The 16,754-nt window shown below is 42.6% G+C and overlaps 1 protein-coding gene across 3 annotated transcripts in view; it reads right to left on the bottom strand.

Annotated features, from left to right (window-relative positions):
* The window catches only part of CTCF (CCCTC-binding factor), a 47,153-nt gene that overhangs the window by 1,884 nt on the left and 28,515 nt on the right, over positions 1–16,754 (bottom strand). For all 3 annotated transcript variants that reach the window (XM_045814858.2, XM_045814861.2, XM_045814860.2), the window contains 7 exons: positions 13,278–13,411; positions 11,144–11,264; positions 10,358–10,507; positions 6,477–6,637; positions 5,789–5,971; positions 5,050–5,185; positions 792–953 (listed from right to left, as the gene is read on the bottom strand). In XM_045814858.2, coding sequence (XP_045670814.1) covers positions 792–953; positions 5,050–5,185; positions 5,789–5,971; positions 6,477–6,637; positions 10,358–10,507; positions 11,144–11,264; positions 13,278–13,411 — 1,047 coding nt within the window. The remainder of the gene's footprint in view (positions 1–791; positions 954–5,049; positions 5,186–5,788; positions 5,972–6,476; positions 6,638–10,357; positions 10,508–11,143; positions 11,265–13,277; positions 13,412–16,754) is intronic.

Genomic DNA, 16,754 nt, shown 5'->3' with positions numbered 1-16,754 from the left:
CAAGAACATCCATTTCTGATCCTGAAGCCTCCCACACCCAGGGCCCTCCACCAGTGTTTTCATTCAAGTGTGTGTAGGCTAAATGTCTCCCAGGGTCTACAGTCAACGCCCGCCCCCCCACGGCCGACATCTACACGTGGGGCTCCGGCAGTACATTAAAATAAAAAAGACTAAATCTTGCATTTGTTAAAGAAAAAACTCTGCCTGCCAGCTTTCAGGACATCCACAGCCACAGAGAACAGAAAGAGACTCGAGTCCCCAGAGCCTGCTGTCACAAGGGCCGTGTCCAAGACAGGACTGCTGCCCACTGCCATTTGTGGCATGAGGGAGAGGGCGAACACCTCTTCTGTGTCCACTCCTAAATCAGAAGGCCAACACTTGAATCCACAGGCCTGGATTTCTTAGGAGGAACAATCTCAGCACAGAAATTGCTTTACCCTTTATCCTTTAAAATTTGGCTCTTTTACATTAATTACCATATCAGTTCTGCCAGCTGACTGGGATTTTGTTTCGCGGAACCCTCCCACATTAAAAGTACCCACCTTGTAGAACGTGAGTACCCTTCTACTCTGGACTTCTCACTGAAGCGTAACAGGCTTCTAGGGTCTTCCTCATGTGTTTCCCAGTAAAAACTAAGTAATCGCTTCCTGACAGTTTGTTCCTGGTGTGACCTTAACTTGTTCTCATGGCTTAGTTCCCATCATCCCCCGAAACAAGGTCCCGTCTGGCTCCTCCACGTGCTGGGAGCGGATGCCAGCCTCCAGCCTACTAAGTGGAGACAAGTAACTTACGCTGGGTCTGTTTGGGCTGGTTGGTTCTGCCAGGAGGGCGTCCTCTCCGCTTCTTGGCAGGTGGTGGGGCTGGGGTCACAGGCTGAGGCTCTGGCTCGGGTTCAATTTCCACAGCAGGTTCCTCCTCATCCTCATTGTCATCCAGGTCTGGCTCAGCATTTTCTTTTCATGAAATCAGGAGTAACAGGTTGGGGGGCAGGGAGAAGCATGGCGGAAGAAAAACAGGGCACACACACAAAATCACATATTCTGTTAAGTCTAGTTACATATTTATTTTCATCAATAAAAGTCCATTTAAAAATGCTTTTGCTTGAATTTTTGCTATCAACATTGACAAAGTAAACTAGTATTGTGCTAGAATTAATACACAAATCAACTTGAAGGCTACTATTCCTACTTTACGTGGACTGGATATTACATTTTTCCTTTAGCTTTAGACATCAGAATATTGAGTTTCAAATTCTTAAGAGGCAATTCCATCATATGCAACATATATAACAATACCACAGTGCTTAAGTTGAAAACACATATTCTATCTGTCATGCAAGGATAAAGCAGAGGTTAGCCTGAGACGGACCCTCAATGTGTGCTCCTGCTCGTCTCTGAGTTGGCAGAAGATGTGTGTGCGCATATGTGCGCGCGTGCGGAATTCCCACTGCATTGTGAGACCCTATTACTAGGATAAGCAGCAAGAGTTCTTCTAGGACTATGATTGATATTTTTTAAAAAATATTTATTTTTAGAGACAGACATGGGGCTGGGTGGTGACAGAGCAGAGGGAGAGGGAGACAGAATCCTCAAGCAGACTCTATGCTGAGCATGGAGTCTGACTTGGGGCCTAATCCCACGACCCTGAGATTGTGACCAGAGCGGAAATCAAGAGGTGGCCACTCAAACTACTGAGCCACCCAGGCACCCGTTGGTGGTTTTTTAAGGCAAAGTTTTTTTTAACTTAATTCTCAGCTATGCCAGATTCAATGGGTCATTCTTAACTCCCTAATTCTCTCCCTGATGCCATCATCACATAAAAGGAGAGAGGACTATTGTCTCTAAAGAATACTGACAAGGAGCTTTGACTCCCTTACTAGGTGTGTGACCTGGGACAATGACTACAGTGAACCTCAGTTTCCGTATATAATCTCTAAAGCACCCCAACCTACTTACTAGTGATTTGAGGATCAAAAGGACTGAGCCGTAATTCATGTAACCATGCTCTGAAACTCAGCCTCCACTACAGACATAGTTCTTGTTTGTACCAAGTGTCACAGTTTTAACATTCTCCATTATTCCATTTCGGCTTCACTACTTCATTTAATAAGAGGTGCTACCCTCATTTTATAAAGAAGTGAGAAGCTAAGTGATTTGTAAGGCAGGCTAAACAACAGAAGGCAGAACTCAACCTCTGGCCCTGGCCTGGGGTGGTGCTGCTGCCTGCCCCTGGCGCAACTCCTGAGCCCCTGCTAACCTCCCCCCCCCCACCCTGTCACGGCACACAGAGTACCCTCCCCCTGCCTGCCTCTGAGAAGTACAGGTTATGCCGTCTTTCTCTAGCACCAGACATTTACATTTAGAAATCTAGGAGTAAATGCCTCATCTTCAGGACAAAATGCCTGATCTGTCAAACCCTAAGTGAAAATGTGGGGAACACACTGGTATGTGGCAGTGCGTCAAGAACGAGATGTGATGCTTCCCTGCTGAACTTATTCAAGCCCCCTATTGCCTAAGTTGGCCCAATGCCTAGAAAACCAAACAAATTCAGTGAGAATTGGGGGAAAAGAGCACACAAAGAAGGTTAATAGGGTCAAAGGCTTATTGGGTTGGAGAAATTTTGGCAAAAAGCCTTGAGAAGAGCAGTGGATTCTGCTGGTCAACCTCTGCAAATGGGCAACAGGCAGAACTTCTGGGAGAGGACAAACGTGACTGTGTGGCCTTGGTGAGCAGTGGGATGGAAAGCCCAGACTTCCTGGGGGCACAAAAAGACACTAGGTACAAGGCCCAGAACCACACTGTGCTCTACAAGCCAGCAATGCAGAAGACAAAAGAAGGAATTGCAGCATCTAGCAGCAACCATCAGTAAAGTCTTCTGCTGAAAGATGCTCTGCGATGCATAATCAGGGAGTGAAACCGATCTCACTGGGAGATGAACCACAGAAGTGAACAAGGTGGTACCATAAGCAAGAAGGCTAGGGGCCAACATCTGTGGCAGCAGGAGGCTCTGCAACTAGAAGCACCTACACAGATCCTCCAGGTCAAGGGTACCTGTGGATCCCTGGGGCACTTGGGGCCTGTAATTTTTTTTTTTAAAGATTTATTTTAGAGCAAGAGCGAGCGAGCAAGAGAGCACATGCGAGTGGGGTGAGGGACAGAGGGAGAGAATCCCAAGCAGACTCCCCACTGAGCATGGAGCCTGACGCAGAGCTTGATCTCCAGACCGAGGTCACAACCGGAGCTGAAACCAAGAGTTGGACGCTCAACTGACTGAGTCACCAGGCGCCCCACTCATTAATTTCTCAGCCAAAGGGATCCCACAAAGATTCTCAATAGAGAATGGTGTGTGTGTGTTTTTTTAAGGTTACTTATTTATTTGAGAGAGAGAGCGAGCCTGCACATGCAAGCAGGGAGGAGGGGCAGAAGGAGAGGGAGAAGCAGACTCCCCGCTGAGCAGGGAGCCTGACGCAGGGCTCCACCCCAGGACTCCGGCATCATAACCTGAGCCAAACAGAGATGCGCAACCAACTGAGCCACCCAGGCGCCCCAGCAGAGAACAGTGTGCTTTTAAAAAGTTAAGTAAACCGACGTTTTGAAGGAGGCATGTTTACTAAAAACCCAGTGATGAAGAGAATGCTTAAATTAGATTTTCTAGAAAAGGCAGCAAAAAATAAATTACTCTTATGCTTACTGGATGAATACTATCCCAGGAAAAGTAAAACTTCTTCTTTTTTTTTTTTTTTTTTTAAAGATTTTATTTATTTATTTGACAGAGACAGAGACAGCCAGCGAGAGAGGGAACACAAGCAGGGGAGTGGGAGAGGAAGAAGCAGGCTCACAGCGGAGGAGCCTGATGTGGGGCTCGATCCCGGAACGCCGGGATCACGCCCTGAGCCAAAGGCAGACACTTAACCGCTGTGCCACCCAGGCGCCCCAGGAAAAGTAAAACTTCTAACCAGAAAAGGTTTTATTAAAATAAACAAAATACACAAACACTAAAAGGGACCTTGTTACAGATCTAAATATAAAAAAACCTATTGCTTTCATGAGCAGGTTTTAGATAAAATCAATGGAGATAATGAAGTTTTCAAATATTTTCAATCTTCAAAAATTTTGACCCCTCCCCATTATCACTAACAAGCAATGCAAGACAAAAGGAGCCTTAGAAACACATAAGGCACCATCTCTAATTTCTCCAGTCTGATGGTGCTGCTGGGGAAGCGTATTCCCCAAAACAAAATCCCTCTACATACATCTTTTACCATAAAAAGCTTAAATCTTTAGTCACAGATGTGCCTTCTCGACTACCTGGCCAGTAGCCCAAGCACCCACATTACAAAGCCTAATACCACAAAATGAGTGTGTACAATCAAATGTGATTCTCCGTGACCGACGCTCTTGTTCTCCCTCTTCATGAGTCTAGCACCTCAAAGCATACCTTCTGCCTGGATTTTGTGACTAGAAGTCAAAAACACCCCCAAAAGTATCAATAGTAGGAAAACAGGCAAAGTGTTACACTATAAAATGGAGATTAAGGTAGGAAGAGAAAGGCTGACCTTCACGGATTTGATCAACACCTCTCAAGGCTAGGCTGACACAGGTGGTCAAACCAGAAGTTGGTCAAGATGCTTAAGAACCTTCTTCATGTCCATTAGAGTCATTGCTCAAATCTAGACCAGCTTCCTAAATGTAAAAGTTATGAACACAGAAAAGAAACTCTGCTGGCCTTAGAATATCACTAATCTGAGGAAACTGAGTTGAGATACTAATTTTGTTTTGGCTTTAACTGACCATGTAAAGTATTTAAGGTTTTATCAAGCAATGGAATACCAGGAGGAAAAAAACCCAAAACCCAAAAAACAAAAAAACTTGCCCCAGAAACAAACTAGCTGCTGCTGTAAATACATAACACACATTAGGGAGACTAGAGGCTATAAAGGAAGTAAGACTGATTGGCCTCTCTATCCCAGTACATCCATAAATCAATGTACTGGCAACTGGGCACCAAAATCTACCACGTGTAACTAAATCAAGAAGTTAAGTTACTGACCACTGTCGGAGGAGTCTTCTTTTTTGGAACGCATCTTTCTTTTTCTGCCACGTTTACTCTTCTTTGTTTCCCCTCCGTTCTCCCCTTCTACGCCATCTGGACCAGCACAATTGTCAGCATGTCTTGCCATGGTATTCTAACAGAAGAAACAAAATCTTCGTTCATGTTACTAAAAAAACTGATAATCAGAAATTAGGAGTTCTCTTTAGTTTGAAAAAATAAAAAATCGGGTATTCATATTGAGTCTGAATGTTCTAGTATGTGCTAACAAGCACATCCTGAACATGCTCTCCTCATTCAAGGGAAATAGTCTCCATCTGGAAGGGGAAAGAGGGAGAGAGAAGGAAGGGAGGGAAGGAGAGGGGGGAGGAGAGGGAGAGAGATACAGAGATGGAGAGAAGAGAGGCCCTCAGGAGAGGAGGGGCGGGATCCTCTCAGCAGCCTGCAGACAAGAGGAATACAGGAGAATCAGACCAGCTCCCTGTCCTGTGCAGACCCGACTCACATGGCCCCAGGGGAAGATCCAAGAAAGACCTATTCAGATACTAAGTCCCCTCCTTCAGCACGAGGGCTGACACGTGTACAGAAAACCCTGAGGTGGGGATGAGTGGCCCTTTCCAAATGATAAGGCATCTCTGTGCTTATAACCTCAGTGGAAAAAACGGCCCAGCTTTGCAGTGGAAGATCAAGAACATGATATTAAGAACCGTGATAAGGGAAGTAAAGTTCCGACTCTTACCCGGCGTGTAAAGGTTTTCCCACACTTAGAACAGACAAAGGCTGCAGGGACAAAGTTGGGGTCATGGTAGCGTTTGAAGTGCATGTCGAGGAGCTGTTTCTGGCGGAAGGTCTTGTCGCAGTGGCTGCAGGCGTAAGGCTTCTCCCCGGTGTGGGTGCGCTTGTGCATGATCATGTGCCTCTCCTGAAAGACAGCAGGTGGGGAAGAGGCCTCAGAGCCTGTCGCAGGGCTGCTACCCCAGCCGCCATCTGCACGCACATGGTCGACGGCATTTCTCTATGAGGGGTCTAGGTTCAAAACTGCTTGTCCAGAGTCTTCACTGGGGTGCAAAACCGCTTCCTTAAATCCCAGTACGGATATGCTCCCTCTCGCTGGGCTGCTTGTTCTCATCACCGCTCAGCCCCAGGACCATATTCTTCCCTTCTCTCAGGTCCTGGACTTAATTCCCCCAGTTCTGAGAAAGCAGCCAGTAGTCTGCCTGAGGGGGAGGTACGCTGTGACTGAATAAAACATCAGCTGGAGACTGAGGTGACAAAATCAAGGAGCGAGACCTTTGGTGATATTCCTCATCAATCAGTTTGAAAATACGATCCTTACAAACAGTTACCATATAAGGAATCTAAAAACCCTCTAATAAAACCTGACACTGATGGGGAACCAACTGCTTTCCAACTATGAAGGTCTCTACCTGTCTGCAAGCGTAATCACACTGGTCACACTTAAAGCGCTTCTCGTTCTTGTGCGACTTCTGATGCTGGATGAGGGCATAGCGCTCATGAAACACAGCATCGCAGTATCGACATTTCTTGCCTTGCTCAATGTAGGAATGCTGCTTTCGCAAGTGGACACCTGAAAGCAGAACACAAAGCCCAGTCTAACTTGCGAAAACAACAAGCAAGCATTTCAGTAAGTTAATAATACGTTCTTCTCTGCTTCTTAAAATGATTACTCTGGCTGCTGTCCTGAAAGTAAATTAAAAGGCAAACAGAGAAGTGAGAAGACTGGTTAAGATATGGAAACAGGACAGGTGAGAGGGGACAGCGGCTTGGAAGCAGTGGGGAGAGCTGATGAGAGACCCAGAAAGTAGCATCAACAGGATTTATTCACTGAATACAGAACAAGAAAGAAGGTGGGTGGCAGAGACGACCTCCAGGTTTCTAGCTCTGAAAACTGAGTAGGCGGCTGGGGCCATCTGCTGAGACAAGGAACAGTGGAAAAGGGCTAAAGCCCTTTGTTTTTGGGGAAAGGGAGCAGGGGGTTTTAGAACTTCACTTTTGAACATGTTAAATTTGAAATGCCAATGACATCAAACGAGGGACGGCAAAGGCTAGGTAAGCGTGGCTCAAAGGGAAGACTGAGAGCAGCAACTGGAGCTGCTGGGATTTGAATAAGACCATGGAGTTCAAGAAAACTCTGAGGCAAAAAGAAGAGTACCCCGATCACATTTTAAGAAAGCTAACAGGTAATGCCAATGGGAGGAAAAAGGGTTAAAACAAGAGAAAGAAGAGTCAGAGAAGGAAGCCAACAGGCTATAGTGCCACGGAAACCAAGGGAAGAAAGTGCTTTAAGGAGGATGGCACAGTCCACTATGAAGAACACTCCTAAGAGGTCAAGAAAGATGGTAAGTGGAATGCTCCCCACATTAAGCACTGTGGTGTTTAGTGATCTTATTAGGAAGAGTCGCTTCACAGAATGGGGTGTAAGCTAAGATGGGAGGGCAATCAAAAACTGAGGAAGGAAGACTGAGGGAAAGAACTCTTTATGAGGGTTGGCAGGGAAGGAGAGAGGAGTCAAACACCCAAGTAACATGAAAACAAACAAATAAATAAACGAGCCAAAGATGAGTAAGTCCTAGAGACCTACTGTGCAGCGTAATTCCCACAGTTTATTTATTTTGAAATAATCTCTACACCCAATGTGGGGCTCAAACTCACAACCCCGAGATCAAGCATCGCACGTTCTATGGACTGAGCAAGTTATTAAAAACTTGCTAAGAAGTTAGATCTTATTTTAAGTGTTCTTAACACAAAAAATAAATGAAAAACTAGGAATGGAAGTTTCCATGTACAAAAATTTTTTCAAGTTTCCAAATTATGTTTTAACAGGAAAAATTAGAGACTAAAAAAAAGTCAAACCTAGACAGGGAAGACTTTTTCTTTTTTAAGATAGGAGAAATGTATGCATGTTTAGGGTTGAGGGGAAAGACCTAGGAAACAAAGGGTAAGGAAGCAGCATACGACGATATAAAAAGCTACAGAGAAGACAAGAGTAGGATCAAGACAAAGACAAAGGGACAGGCCACAAATAAGAAGAGTGATGTCATCTCTCTCGTAGCAAATGGGCAAAGAGAAGATGAATGCAGATAGGTTTGTAGGTTTGATAATTGAAATTTGGGAGTTTCAATCTGTTGCCTTTACTTTTCTTATGAAGTTATTGAGACCAAGGAGCCGGAGGAAAAAGGGGAGGAAAGATCAGAGGTTTAAGCGCAAATGATTCACCCAACTCTGAATTGTTTCATGTGCCTCCCACATAGTAGGTGCCTAAACATTCGTGGAATGAATGATTGAACTCACTGAGGAAAATGGGAGCATACCTGACAAGGACAAACAGCTGGACTGCCCAGAAACAATGAAAGCTCGGCTGCATTCGGGATCATGAATTTAAGGTGCTACCAATCTGCTTCCCTCAAAGTCATATTACACCAGACTTAAAGAAGAATTTAATTAATTCTGGGGAACAGAAATGAGGGAAGGCTTTTCCTTTTTACTCTCTACCCGTGTTCATTACATGAAAGCCTTTCCATACATGCATACATTATTTTCAAATAATTTTTAAAAGGCTTCAACTTCTCCTGGTCCTGTGACAGAGACCTAACAGTGAAAGACTTTCTTTCATGTGTTCTTATTAAATACGTATAACAACAACTGTGTAAAGTAGTTATTCTTCCTAAAAATCAGGTGGTGGAGAAGAAAAAAGGCTTAAAGTAGTATTTGGAGATGAATCTTGACTCTAGCAGGTCAGTCTCCAAAGCCCACGTTTTCCTGTGTCACAAAGTGATAAATTTTAATTACAGCATATTGGTGTGAAATCAGGCATGCTTTGAAGAGGGAACACAAACTTCTTTGGGATTGGTTTTGGGAGATAACTATTATCTGACAGCTCCTAAGCAATTAAGTTCCTCATTATGTAGGGCCTAAAGGGTACCACACAAGTACAGAACATCCAAGATATATATTTGCATCATAAAAGTGAGTAGTTTTAAAAATTTAAATAATCCAAACAGTGGCCTAATAGCTCACAGACACTGCCAAGAGGTATTATTAATTCAGATTTTAGGTTTCTGTACAATAAGAACAGTAAAATTCATTTATCAGAGGACAGTGCTTCTTAAATCTAACTAAGTCCTCTTAACAGCAGGATAACAAGTGACCCACGGGTCTTATGTGGAGCCCAAAGTCCTCTGCTTCAAACTCATGGTTTCATCCTAAAAATGTCTATTAGATGTTAAAATAAATAAATAAATAAAAACGCTTAAAGCTTAAAAAAATGTATGCTAGCCTGCATTTTGCTCAATATGGTCATATTAATATAACAATGTTTTAAGACACCAGCTAAATTGCATAACTTTACTCAGCTAAAATACATATGCCTTGGTGACTTCATGTGGTTGCTATCAAATGGGTTAAAAACAAAGTAATAAAAGATGTTTTGTAAAGTACAATAATTTACCTAAACATACAAATGTTTATTTATTTATTTTTTTCAAAGATTTTATTTATTTATTTGACAGAGACAGCCAGCGAGAGAGGGAACACAGCAGGGGGAGTGGGAGAGGAAGAAGCAGGCTCCCAGCGGAGGAGCCCGATGTGGGACTCGATCCCGGAACGCCAGGACCACGCCCTGAGCCGAAGGCAGAAGCTTTAACGACTGCGCTACCCAGGCGCCCCTAAACATACAAATGTTTATAAGCATAATATTTGAGGGGGAAAATAATAATATTCAAGGAGCAACACACTTCGGAGAGAGAACAGACTGGAGTAGTATTTTTATCTCTTTTAAACAGGAAAAACAATCCAGGTGACCATACCTTTACGGGCCCAACTACAATTTCTACTGATAAGTTCTGCCTCTGTATAAGCTGTAGTTCAATTATGCACAGAAATACAGTTATCATCCAACCAATACAATAGTCTGATTACTTACAGAAAGTACTTATATTCTGAGAAAAACTGAAATGGACAGATCTTAGTTTGAATCGTACCATGACGCTTCCCTATTTGGAGATCTGAACATTACCAGTGAGGGCTACTAATTAAAGGTTTACTATTTCCTCTCACTACAGCTCCTGTTAATGCATAAAATGAGTTATATTCAGTAAAGAATCTGTGGCTTTACTGCAGTGACAGAAAGAAGATAAAAACAGTTGCTAAGCGATGGCAGTTACTGCGGCAGGCCATTCGCCTATATAAAACTTATATAATTCAGAAAAGGAAGTTATATATGATCTTCCTATTTTCACAAATCCTCAAAAATATTTTTTTTTCATTTGCAACTAGCTAATTTACTTACCCAAATCACTTTTTCGGGCTATGACAGTGTCACAGTGGGGACAGTGAAACTTGGCCACATTTTCTGTGTGCTTCTGTAAAATGTGCATCTTCATGGTACCACTTTGGGTAAACCGAGCATGACAAATGTAACATTCATAAGGTTTTTCCCCTTAAAAGGAAATACAGAATGAACAAATTAGATGAAATGAGCACCATCATTTAATTGGAGGGTAATTCAGGTGGTAATTCAGCTGTAGTCAGGTGGCAGAAAAGCTAAGCTACCGGGAATCCTCAGGTGTTACCCAGCTAGCCCAAGCCTCAGGCCTGCTGTGTGGCTCACATCCGTTCTTAAGAGATGGCAATCAAGTCCTAACCTGCTTTGCCGGCTCCACCACAGTGGATCTTTGGGGGACAGGAGATGAACAAGTTTTCCTTTTTAAGATATCTTTACACCCAACACTGGGCTCGAACTCATGACCATGAAATCAAGAATTGCACACTCTACTGACTGAGCCAGCCAGGTGTCCCTACAAATTTTTCTTTTTTAGAAAATGTCAGTATGGGGAAAACCGAATGAGCTGGGTTAGGTAATCTATTCAGACTTCTTCTAACAGTGAAATTTTCCCTTCTCCAATATATATTCAGAACAATGAATTCAGAAGACATGCCAGAGAAGCATTTGTCAATTCCATTACTTCTATCCCAGCTCCCATTCTGGTAAGCAAGAGGGGTGTGTGAGGTAGTTTATAAGGTCCCATGGGATCCACTGAAAAGCAGCTCATTAATACGAGGGAAGAGGTCCTACCTGAATGAGTTCTCATGTGCCTTTTCAGCTTGTATGTGTCCCTGCTGGCGTAACTGCACAAGCTGCACTGGAACGGACGCTCCCCAGTATGAGAGCGAATATGACGTTTTAATTTGCTGACCTGAAACATGAAAGCACATTGACTGTAATGTGAATGCTGTGGGTAGTTCAGAATACAGAAAAAGTCTAAAATATAATACTTCTTCCTCCTTATTTGTAACCTTTGTTTCTCAAATCCTTATAATCCAAAGAGGGAAAATAAATGGAGGGGCATAGATGCCTCAAGATTGGTTATTAATAACAATGTAAGCTGGGTGCCAGATTCACGGGGGTGTATTATTCTGTCTATTTCTATGTTTTCTGCTTTTGTATAGATTTGAAATTTTCTATAATAGTTGAAGTAATCCATGCTTATCTATAGATCAATTTCCTTCCAGATACATAGGTATCAGATTTTGTTGTTCAGTTTAGCCCTAAATAATTTTATTGCTATTAGAATGTGAGCCTGTTTCCTGCTATCTATTGATAAGGTAAGTTACTGGCTTCTGTGTCTTGTATATGGCGACCCAAATGGACTCTACTGCTCTAGGTTTTTTTTCAGCTGATACTCTTGGATTTTTTGCTGTAAGCAAGTATACCTGCAATAAATAAGTTTTGTTTTACCATTTACAATTCATTTCTCATTTAGCTGGGATTTCCAATACAGTGACAACGCTGAAACAGTAATAAGAACAGATGTCTTGTTCCAAATTTTTATTATTTATTTATTTTTAAGTAATCTCTACACGCAACATGGGGCTCGAGGGCTCAGGACCCTGAGATCAAGAGTTGGATGCTCTTCCGAATGAGCCAGCTAGGCACCCCTGTCCTGTTCCAAATTTTAATGGGAATACTCCCAATGTTTCAGTTAACTGGGATGGATTGACTATGGGTTTCCGGTATACATTCTTTATAGCAAAGCCATTTTCTTCTACTCTTAACTTGCTAGGATTTTAAACAGTAATGAATATCGAATCTTACAGTTTTTCAGAGTAACTTTCAAAAAAGATCACATGGCTTTTCTTTAACCTCTCGATGTAGCACACACCAGTAATTTCTTTTCTTTCTTTCTTTTTTTTTTTTTAAAGATTTTATTTATTTATTTGACAGACAGAGACAGCCAGCGAGAGAGGGAACACAAGCAGGGGAAGTGGGAGAGGAAGAAGCAGGCTCCCAGCGGAAGAGCCTGATGTGGGGCTCGATCCCAGAACGCTGGGATCACACCCTGAGCCGAAGGCAGACGCTTAACAACTGCGCCACCCAGGCACCCCCACACCAGTAATTTCTTTTTTTTTTTTTAAAGATTTTGTTTTTATTTATTCGACAGAGATAGAGACAGCCAGCGAGAGAGGGATCACAAGCAGGGGGAGTGAGAGAGGAAGAAGCAGGCTCATAGCGGAGGAGCCTGATGTGGGGCTCGATCCCATAATGCCGGGATCACGCCCCGAGCCGAAGGCAGACGCTTAACCGCTGTGCCACCGACGCGCCCCCACACCAGTAATTTCTTAATGCTCAACTCTCCTTGCATTTTAGATATATTCTATTTAGTAATCATTTATTTTCAAGTATATTACTAAATTTGGTGAACAATTTTAATTTTAGTTTTCTGTGAGAATAAGATACACTTTTCTTTTTGGTAGCGTTCTTACCCAGCTTTGATAACAGTGTAGCCTCAAATAGCAAAGAAGATAACGTTTTCTTTTCTTTTTTTTTTTTTCAAGTAGGCTCCAACACTGGGCCTGAACTCACAACCATGAGATTGAGAACCTGAGCTGAGATCAAGGGTTGGACACCTAACTGACTGAGCCACCCAGGTGCCCCCAAATTTTCCATTTTTAAATGCTCCAGGTATAGTTATTTGTTTCTTTCATGTTTCGTAGAACTTACCTATAATAACATGCAGTTCTAGTGCTTTTTTTAAAAATGGTAAATCTTTCACGTTCATTACAGTTTTAGTATTTTTGGTGGCAGGGAAGGGGAGCGGGGGTGTTACTAATCTCGTAAGATTTTCTCTCATCTTCAGTTGGGGTAGTTTTTATCCTTATACTGGAATCATGGTCTTAAGAGAGGAACCAACAAGTCGTTGAACACTCACTTCAACACTGGCGTAATCGCACATGGAACACTTAAATGGCTTCTCATGGGTGTGTTTATAACGACGATGCCGCACCAATTCTCCACTAGTCACAAAGGCCATGTCACAGTCTGGGCACTTGTGAGGACGAGTACCTAGAGAAAGGAGGTTATAACAGGAAGACAAGATCAAGGGCACAGTTAATGACAGTTCAACATCTGACAAGAACTGCAGCATGAGGCTGAACTCTGGTCATCTTAACCTTGCAATAGGGGGGCCTGGTTGACTTTCTAACGCTAACCCCAGGATATTGGAAAACACTGGCCAAATATTTAATTTCTCTTAATTACTCATCCGAGTGCTGCTTTTGAATACAAAAATCCTTTTTTTTTTTTTTAAATACTCGTAGCAAGAATTACTATTAAACTCCACTCAATTGGCCAGAGATCCTTGTGGTGATATCGAAAGACTTGCCCCTCATGGTGCACACTACCTATACTTGTGAGTTCATCAGCCAGCCAAAATACAAAATCCTTTTTATCCCTAGTTTATGAATTTTGATCACTATGATCAAAAGTCTGTTTCAACTCTTTTTTTGTTGTTGTTTTTATTTTTAAAGATTTTGAGACACAGAGAGAGAGAGAGAGAGAGAACGTGTGAGCAGGGGGAGGGGCAGAGGGAGAGGGAGAAGTAAGACTCCCCTGCTTAGCAGGGAGCCTAACGGGGAGCTCAATCCTAGGATCCTGGGATCATGACCTAAGCCCAAGGCAGATGCTTAACCAACTGTGCCACCCAGGTGCCCCTATTTCAACCTTTTTTTTTTTTTTTTTTAGATTTTATTTATTCATTTGACAGAGAGAGAGACAGCCAGTGAGAGGGAACACAAGCAGGAGAGGAAGAAGCAGGCTCCCAGCGGAGAAGCCTGATGTGGGGCTCGATCCCAGAACACCAGGATCACGCCCTGAGCCGAAGGCAGGTGCTTAACGACTGAGCCACCCAGGCGCCCCTTGATTAAAAAAATATAGAACACCTTGGGGCACCTGGGTGGTTCGGCAGATTAGCGTCTGACTCTTGATTTCGGTTTTAGTCATGATCTCAGAGTCATGAGATGGAGTCCCACTTACTGGGGAGCCTGCTTGAGATTTTCTCCCTCTGCCCCTACCCTGCCTCCTGATGTGTGCACACTGTCTCTCAAACAAATAAATCTTAAAACAGAAACAAAAAAAAACTCTTAAACTTCATTATTTTGTCAAGTAGAGGTCAACCGAATTAATAGTTATCTGACCCAAAGATATTAAAAAATAGATTGCAGTAGGAATGTAAAAGAAGATAAAGGAGACTGGAAAATAAAAATAGTTCGGCATACATGAAAATAAATTTGAGATAAATAAAGAACTAAATGTTAAAAACATTTAAAAAAAAGTTATTTGATCCAAGATTCTTTTGCACATCAAATCTTACTGTATTATGACTGTACATATAGGGACATTCTGTCCATATTCTGATACTTTTTTCTAAAGAAAAAACAAAAAACAAAAAACCCAAAACCAAATGTAATAGCTTGTTTTACATATAAAGTTATTTTGATAATTCCAGAAATTTATCAAAGGCTTTACAAAGTAGTACTGCCTTTTATGTGATTTAAACAGATGACCCTTTTTTCAAAAAAGATTTTATCTATTTATTTATTTGGGGGAGGTGAGGAGGAGGAGAGTGCAAGCAGGGGAGGAGGAGGGGGAGAGGGACAAGCAGACTCCCCTGCTGAGCACAGAGCTCAACTTGAGGCTTGATAACACACCTTTGAGATCATGACCTTGACCAAAATCAAGAGTGTAGACACTTAATCAACTGAGCCACCCAGGTGCCCCAAAAGATGACCTTTTTAAAAGAAGTAATCTCTACATCCAACGTGGGGCTTGAACTCAACAACTCTGAGATCGAGAGTCGCATCCTCTACCAACTGAGCCAGCCAGGCGCCCCTAAACAGATTTCTTTCTTTTCTTTTTTCCTTTCCTTTCCTTTCTTCTTTTAAAGATTTTATTTATTTGACAGAGAGACAGTCAGTGAGAGAAAGAACACAAGCAGGGGGAGTGGGAGAGGAAGAAGCAGGCTCCCAGTGGAGGAGCCCAATATGGGGCTTGATCCGAGAACTGTGGGATCATGCCCTGAGCTGAAGGCAGACACTTAATGACTGAGCTACCCAGGCGCCCCTAAACAGATCACTTTCAAACACCCATGTCTAATATTCTGTGATCTGAATGTCAATTCATGGAATATTTAAACATTTTTCCAAACTAATACTTTTTTTTTTTCTTTTTCCCTTTTACTGAAGGAATCTTACTGTTTTTAGTATGTCCTCACATAGCAGCCCTATAGCATAAATGACTGATTACATTAGTGGATCTTCTCTAGTCACTTTACATTCTAAATACAGCATTGGACTTATGCCCAGGTAATGACGACAATAAAGAGATAAACTGACAGCAGAACACAGTGCTGTTTTCACAGACCACTACTCAAAAACTAGGGACCATCTGTAATTGTGCACTGCAGGTAAGGGATGACAATAAAGTAAACCCGAACACCAAAATCAAAGGAAGGCTACCTCTGAGAACGGAATTAGAAAGAGTCGCAATGTAAAGTATGGGACTAGCCATCTGCAGAAATGATTCTGAGACTGAGAGAACCCTCATGAGGGAAGTGTGATTAAAGTATGATAGTAACTAAGAAATTTCAAGGAATGTTCATTTGCTCAGTTTGCTTCTTTATTATCACTGGGAATGTAGGAGTGAAGGACAGAATTCTTGTCTATGAAAAAGAGCCTGGCAGCACAGATAGGCAAGTAAAACAACAATTAACAAGAAGGAAAGTAAGATCCATTTCTATTAGGATAAACTGAACTGAAAACTAAGAATTTCTAATGTTTACCTAGTATTATCTAGGGGACAGAAAGAGGCCTGCTACTGGTAGACATAAGCATGGGAATTAGGAAAGAAGCAGACATTGCTGTGCAACAGAGACTTTCACTGGGTTGCACCACATGATTGCTTATGTCCCTCTGCTCAGGGTCCATCCTTACCAAGTCACCCTCAACTGCTTCATCTTCTTGACACAGGCAAGGGTGTCCCACAGAATGCAATACAACTGCATCCAGAAAATGCAAGGTGTATTCCTCACTATAAACCGATTTTCTTTTTTTTCTTTTTAAAGATTTTATTTATTTATTCGACAGAGACAGAGACAGCCAGCGAGAGAGGGAACACAAGCAGGGGGAGTGGGAGAGGAAGAAGCAGGCTCATGGCGGAGGAGCCTGATGTGGGGCTCGATCCCAGAATGCCAGGATCATGCCCTGAGCCGAAGGCAGATGCCCAACCGCTGTGCCACCCAGGCGCCCCTATAAGCCGATTTTCTGATCACATCTGACCCTCAAGGGTTTGATTAGTATGAATTAGTCCTGCCAAATTAGCTCTGAGCTACTAGACAGACCACACTCTTATT

This window comes from Ursus americanus, chromosome 21, assembly GCF_024610735.1.
Source record: "Ursus americanus isolate L20-20 chromosome 21, mUrsAme1.1.p, whole genome shotgun sequence".
Classification (NCBI taxonomy): Eukaryota; Metazoa; Chordata; class Mammalia; order Carnivora; family Ursidae; genus Ursus; species Ursus americanus.
The sequence above is the reverse complement of the archived record's forward strand: the minus strand, read 5'-3'. Positions and strand labels throughout refer to the sequence as shown.